The 7,528-nt window shown below is 31.5% G+C and overlaps 1 protein-coding gene across 1 annotated transcript; it reads left to right on the forward strand.

The window, feature by feature from the left end:
- Positions 1-2,409: 2,409 nt before the first annotated feature.
- Positions 2,410-5,550, forward strand: LOC136222719 (probable 2-oxoglutarate-dependent dioxygenase AOP1). Its single transcript, XM_066010451.1, has 3 exons — positions 2,410-2,786; positions 4,757-5,090; positions 5,234-5,550. Exons 1-3 carry the CDS (start codon positions 2,410-2,412, stop codon positions 5,480-5,482), a joined length of 960 nt encoding a protein of 319 aa, XP_065866523.1. The 3' UTR covers positions 5,483-5,550.
- The last annotated feature ends 1,978 nt before the right edge of the window (positions 5,551-7,528 follow it).

Consider the following 7,528-nt stretch of genomic DNA (forward strand, 5'->3'; position numbering starts at 1 on the left):
AAATAACAAATTTAAATTAGTCACAACCTCCACAATCCATAGTTATAACTAATTGGAAGAAAGTCACAAGGAAGCCAGACGCATTAGACATGATGCTCTAACATCTATTTTTTCCATAAAAAAAAAGTAAAACCTGCATTTTAAAATTACTCAAACCGTTGGTTAAAATTAGCCCTATGAAATGATGGCTCTGCTATTGGAGCTGATGAACACTAGTACCGTCGGGCGTGGGGTTGGCTCTGCTATTGTTGCAAAAAGTGCTTGCTCCCATACTTGGAGAAGCATCATCCAAACATCACCCATTCGGCTCGAATTTAGCCTTTTTGTGTTACAAAAAAAAAAACATAAATTATTTTTTAAATGGTTGTGCAACACTACCAAATTTTAAAGAAAAATTAGTTAACGACTTCAGCAGTGATGCAATTGATCCATCAAAAAAATATATATATGGAGGGGAGATTAAGTGTGATACATTTTTTAAGGTATAACAAGTTTTATTGTGTGACAATAACCAATTTTATAATTAATCAGAGAAATGTGGTAAATTTGTAAATAAAAGAAAAGAGAAAATTGTTTTATTTCTTTTCTTTAAAATGTATTTTCCCGACTTTTCCAACATCGTTTTTTAAAAACTTTTATATCGTTGGACTCGTCTTAATTAGACGGTCATTTTAAGATCCCAGAAGCTTGGGTAAAAAAAATTTTGGTGAATAGAATCCGGCGATTTGTTTTTCTGTGAGAAACAAAATACCCAAAACGTTTTCAAAAAATTCCAGAAAATGTAAAAATCATTCTGAGAAAGTTTAATTATTGATTCAAATCAATGGAATATGGCGATTAGGTAGGCGTTTTCCGGCGAGAAAACAGAAAATACCCAGAAAATTCTTAAAAAATTTTAAAAAATGTAAAAACTTATTTTGAGAAACTTTAATTCTTGGGTCAAAGCAGGATTTCTTACGGTTTAGTCCCAACAAAATAATTTCCTTAATTTTATCCATTTTACATGCTTCAACAATTTATTGGATCAAACCCGTAAGAAATCTCATTTTAAGTCAAGAATTAAAGTTTCTTAAAATGATGTTTTACATATTTTAAAATTTTTTAATAATTTTCTGGACACTTTTTGGTCTTACCTTTCAGCACTATGTGTTGCAATATTTTATTGGAAAAATATAACAATTCTGTTGAAATAATATAAGTATTCTGTTGGAACAATATAATTATTCTGTTGGAAGAATATAAGAATTAAAATTATTTTCTAAATAATATAACTAATATAAATTCGAAGATACTATATTAAATACTAAGAAACAAAAATGAAATTGAAGACATATATAATAAAATTGATTTGAAACAATTGGTAAACTGATTTATTATGTTGGAACAATATACGTATTTATGCTGGAATAATAGAACTATTTTGTTGGAAAAACTGGTACGCTGATTTATTCTGTTGAAACAATATAAGTAATTTGGAACAATTTCGTACACTGTCGGAAAAATGTAAGTAGGACAAAAAAAATGTGTCCAAAAAATTATCAAAAAATTTCAAAACATGTAAAACGTCATTTTAAGAAACTTTAATTCTTGTCTCAAAACGAGTTTCCTTACTGTTTTGACCTAACAAATTGTTGAAGCATGTAAAATTGATAAAATTAAGGAACAAGTTTTATTGGGAATAAACCGTAATAAATCTCGCTTTCACCCAAGTATTAAAGTTTCTCAGAATAATGTTTTACATTTTGTGGAATTTTTAAAAAAAATTTTGGGCACTTTTTTTCCGCCAGAAAACGCCCACTCGGATTCTGTTCACCGGAATTTTTTTTACTTGAGCTTCAAGGATCTTAAAATTACCGTCTAATTTAGACGAGTCTAATAGTATAAAAAATTTCGAAAAACGAGGTTAGAAATATCGAAAAAATGTATTTTAAAGAAAAAAATAAAACAATTTTATCTATACTCTCTTTTCTTTTATTTACAAATTTGTCATCTTGCCCTTTTTAATTATTATCAAAACTACGTAGTTTTGATATATTACCCAATAAACTATTTGTCACATCCTAACTCTTTGTTAGACTGGATCTCACCCATATATATATATATATATTTATTGAGGTTGAAAGATTTTGAAAATCCATATGATTCGATAAGGGTGAGGTCCCCTCATAAGCTACAATTATCAAATATATAATGTATTTAAAATTTTATACTTTTATTTGCCATTTTTTCTTTTTGGAGTAATCCGTAACAAATTTTAAATTTATAAATCATGACATCCTTGTTAACATTAATATATAAAAACTATTTTTTTAATATCTTAACAACTAATTTAAACTTTTAATTTTACCAAGAACTATTCCATTTATAATTGAGACACAAACTGAAGGCTTAGATATAACAAAAGAAATAATGAGCTGTGAAAGAGTAGTGCCCAGAATTCCTGTTGTGGATTTGTCAGACGAAAACCTGAAGGCTGGTTCATATTCATGGAATTCAGCTTGCCATGAAGTAAGACAGGCACTTGAGCAATATGGCTGTTTTGAATTACTTTACTCTAAACCTTGTATTGAGTTTCACAATACAATTCTTGATGCAGTCGAGGAATTATTCAAGCTTCCTTATGAAATCAAAAAGAAAAACATAAACCCAAAGCCTGCTCATGGCTATTTGGGCAAAATCTCCATTTTTCCTATCCATGAAGGAATGGGAATTGAATATGCAACCAATTTACAAGAATGTCAACATTTCACTCATCTCATGTGGCCACTTGGAAACCAACATTTCTGGTACTCTTTCTACTAACACTTGCCTATTTCTTTAGTCCGATGATTATTTGAAAAGAAGGATCGGAGCCTAACAATATCCCAAAGAATGGTGTTGAGTGTGGATGTGGTAGCCTAACAATATTGCATTCCCGCTGATTTTTTTTTTTTTTTTTTCTTCATATAAAACAATACAATTTTAAGAGCTAGCTGATGAGAGATTAATTGATGAGACTGGCTTTACTAGTATTTTTAATTTATTTATTTTTTAATGATATATTAAATTATTAAATTGATTGAGTGATGATAGATTTTAACTACTTTACGTAAGAAATGACTTTTAGGATTAAACCTTTGAAATATGTGTATATGTGGGAAAGAATTGGTTGTTATTATCCTAGTTAGAGTCACTAGAGTGGTTATGACCAAAAGAGGTTTGTTACTTATTTAATAAGCTACTTAATGACAAATTAAAATATTAAGCACTTATTTAATTTAAGTGCATTTAATAACAGTTATTTCTTCACCACTTAAATTAATAAATTAAGTTAAAAAACACTTATTTTGGTAAGTCAAAATATTTAACTTAACATTTTAAGTTAAACATTATTAACTAATATTTTTATAATAATTATATGACTCAATATTTTCAGAACTTATAATATTCCGCACCTAAAATTCAGTACTTATTTTTTCAGCACTTAATTTTCAGTTTTATCAAACAGCACCTAAGTAACAAACAAGAATTTAAAGGCCACTGACGGTGTAGATTGGCCAGATCTGGCGCGTCGGGTACATGCGTCAGATCTGGCGCGTCTGTACCGTATAAGCCAAAGAATTTCAGAATCCGAAAAATTACATTATTGGTCCTGTAAAATTACGATTTTAGTTCTAAAAAATTACAGTTTAAATACCTATTATTAATTAATATATTTTTTTGACCCTATATAATTTTAAAAAATAAATCATTTCTAATGGTAAGTTACTTTACTTTATTACTACACCTTGTTAAGCCACAGTAGTTGTTACCAACCATAGTCGATGCTCTTAAATTTCTATCTCATGTGGGAAACTTATAGTAGGTTAAAAGAGTTTGTAATAGAGTGGGTCCGAATTTTATTTTTTCTCACAATTTATTTTACTTGTTTGATTATTTCCTCAACTACTTAGTTTTATTCAACAACAAAATCAGAACGTTTAAGTTCATGATTCTTCTCCACGTCAGAGATTTTTTCTCCTATTTTTTCTCTTCAACTGCACGTTCCCACGTTTAAGTTCCTGAAAATATAAAGGTCTTTTTTTTTATCTTCCTGAGCAGACACGGTTTTCTTTTCTCTTCTCTCTAGTTTTCTCGGCAAATAAACTATTTTGTTGTTCCATTGCTTTCCAACTTTGAGTGCACAAGTTTGTAAGCCTTTTGTAACCTTGAGGAGCGAACCGATCTCAGATTGCACCTCCGTCTGCCCAAATCGCTTTCAAGACAATAGCACTTACCACGCACGGTTCGATTTCTTGACAAGTTTTTCTATAACCTAATTATCTTTCTTACACTTTAGTGATAGTCTAATTAAATAGAGTTATTGAGTGGGTTTCATAATGTGTCGCTATGTAAACTTAACATTTACTACACAGTTGAATTTGAAATCTTATTAACAGGAGATGCCTTACAATAAAAACACTAATTAGTAACTGAAAATCAAGTTGCTAAATCGTTATCAAACCCGGAAGATATGAGTTTTGTTACTAATAAAATATATCTATTTCAAATTTTTATTTGATGGTGAGAACACTCAAGGTTATATAATAGTCAGAACAAGAAATTGCACATGATTTTCTTTTATCTCTTGTTAAAAAAGTTTGAAATTGCAGTGTCTCATAAACGCTTAACCTTAAAATATGATTGTTTTCTAGGTAGATGTCAAATTCACTATCATGCAATAGCAATGAGGCTAAACTTTTACCTTAGCTCTAAAGGCTTTTTTTTTTTTTGCTAGTGAAACAGTTCACTCGTATGCAAAGCTAGTAGCTGAAATACAGGAAGTAGTGGTAAAGATGTTGTGTGAAAGCTACGGTATAGAGAAGGAATACAGTGAATCACACATAAAATCGACAACTTATCTTATGCGGTTGTTGAAATATAGAAGATCAGAGGGAGAAACTAATGTGGGTTTCAAGGGTCATACAGACAAGAGCTTCTTGTCGATACTACATCAGAATCATGTTAAGGGTTTGGAAATAAGAACAAAACATGATTCTGATGATCAATGGATTTCTTATCAGCCCTCCTCTCATTCCTCTTTTGCTGTCATTGCTGGTGATGCATGCATGGTGAGTTCATATTCATAACCGAGTAGACCGTTCGTTAATGATGTCTGATATTGACCCAACTTTCTATAAAATTGACAACACATTTAATAATAGTTTTTTCTAATTTATGTTTGTATTTAATGTTGTTTGAAATTATGAAATAGGCATGGAGCAATGATAGAATAAAATCAAGTTACCATAGAGTGATGGTGGAAGGTGAAGAAGTTAGATATGCAGTTGGGTTATTTTCTTTCTTGAAAGGAATGATTAAGGCACCAAAAGAGGTGGTTGATGAGGAGCATCCATTGAAGTACAAGCCATTTGAACACCAAGGACTTCTTGATTTCTATCAGTCCAGCAATGATCACAGTAAAGGTGATAGCAATATGGTCAAAGCCTTTTGTGGAATTTAATATATATACTATTCTTGTATTCTTGCATCTTATTAGTTGGTGTGCATTTCAATGATTGATTAAATTCATCCTACTAGCCAACTTGAAAGACTAAATTGCTTTTTATCGATTTCAATATTTTGTAATCTCCTAATGTGACTTATTAATTGATGGATGCATGTGCTACACTCTTTTAAGTTATTGTGAACTCTCTCACTTGAGATGGACTTACCGATAGAAATCTAGATTATTTTGGATTTTCATATTAGTATATAAGGGAAAATTATTAGAAGCATCCGGTTCTCCATGTCAAATGGAGGACCTCCCATACATATTTTGACACGTGTAACATAGACCCACACATATTATAAGAGGTTCCACTATTTTAATTATTACGTGGGGTCACAATACATGTGTCCAAATATGAATTGGGGGTTCTCCGAGTGACATGAATGACCGGGTGCTTAATATAAGAACTCATATATAAGATGGTTTAGAAATAAAAAAAAACGTATGATGTTGTATCTGAAGATCTTTTAATCTCAATTGAGTTTGATTGATTAGCAATGTCCTCTTAAATAGAGGTTACATAAGATTGGGTTACAACAGAATAATTTGAATTACAAAATAAGAGATTAAGTTAAATACAAGATATGTGGAAAACTAATTTATGCATAAAATCAGAAATGTTGAAACTGTCATCTATCATCCTCTCTCAAGTTGTAGGTGGGTGAACCGTCAACTTGTCTCTGATATCAAGAAACCATATCTTTAATAATAACTTAGTGAAAATATCTGCAGTTTGATCAAAAGTAGAGATGTAGGAAACCCAAAGCTTTTTATGGGAAAAAATTTCACGCACAAAATGGAAATCAATTCCTAAATGTTTTGAACGATCATAAATTATAGGATTGGCCATAATATAAGTTGCCCCCAAGTCGTCACAATATAAGACAAGATCTTTACCAAAATAATACCCAATCTCGTGAAGTAGCATACGCAACCATATAACTTTAGAAGCAAGTGAAGCATGAGCCATGTACGTGGCTTCATTAAAGGACCTTGAAACCATTTGTTGTTTTCGTGACTGCCAAGAAATTAAATTCGAACCAAGATAAACAGCAAACCTGAGGTAGATTTCCGGTCATCAAGATTCCCGCCGCAATTCGCATCAGTAAATCCAATTAAATTAAAGGAATGACCACGCCTAATAAGATGCCTATGTGTTGGAGTTTGATGCAAATAACGCAAAATCCTCTTTACTTTCCAATGGTCCACAGTCGGGCAATGCCTATATTGGCTTACTTTATTAGCCGCATAGCTAACATGAGGCCTTGTGATATTTATGTATTGAAGGCCCCCTACAATGTTGCGATACATACTCGGATGGTCAAAGGGCACACCATTCTCAAGTTGCAACTTTGTTGGTGTACAAAAAGGAGTTGAAATTCCCTTTGCACCATCCATTTGAGCACGATAAAGCAAATTACTGATATATTTGTTATGATTCAAGTGTAAACAATCAGATTTCCATGAAGCTTTCAGACCAAGAAAATAATTGAGGTGGCCAAGATTGTGAATTGCAAATCGAATTTTTAATTGAACTATCAAATTTTGAACAACATATTCAGATGACCCTGTGACAAGTATATCATCGACATACAAAAGACAAAACAATTTGATTCCTGGACTACGAAAGCAGTAAATGGAAGAATATTCTTTTGAGCGGACAAAACCAAGTTTAAAAAGGCCTCTATTTAACATTTATGCCACATCTGTGGCGCATGCGTTAGGCCATATAAACTCTTTTCAATTTGCACACATGTTTGGAAAACCGAGGATTAATAAAACTAGGGGGCTATTGCATAAAAATCACCTCATCAAGTGAGCCATGTAAGAACTCATTTGATACGTCCAACTGTCGAATGTTCCATCCACTTGAAACTGTAATTGCTAATAGAACCCGAATTTCGTAGGCTTAATAACATGATTAAAGGTTTGTTCAAATTCAAGTTCGGGGCGTTGATGAAACCCCTTAGCCACCAATCGTTCCTTATACCAATCTAT

The sequence above is a fragment of the Euphorbia lathyris genome, chromosome 3 (assembly GCF_963576675.1).
Source record: "Euphorbia lathyris chromosome 3, ddEupLath1.1, whole genome shotgun sequence".
Taxonomy (NCBI): domain Eukaryota; kingdom Viridiplantae; phylum Streptophyta; class Magnoliopsida; order Malpighiales; family Euphorbiaceae; genus Euphorbia; species Euphorbia lathyris.

What these genes read in the sequence shown, in the direction of transcription:
- LOC136222719 (XM_066010451.1), top strand. Translation starts at nt 2,410, where the DNA reads ATGAGCTGTGAAAGAGTAGTGCCCAGAATTCCTGTTGTGGATTTGTCA. An exon ending in CTTGGAAACCAACATTTCTG is followed by an intron (nt 2,787 to 4,756) that starts GTACTCTTTCTA and finishes TTTTTTTGCTAG; the next exon opens with TGAAACAGTTCACTCGTATG. An exon ending in TTGCTGGTGATGCATGCATG is followed by an intron (nt 5,091 to 5,233) that starts GTGAGTTCATAT and finishes ATTATGAAATAG; the next exon opens with GCATGGAGCAATGATAGAAT.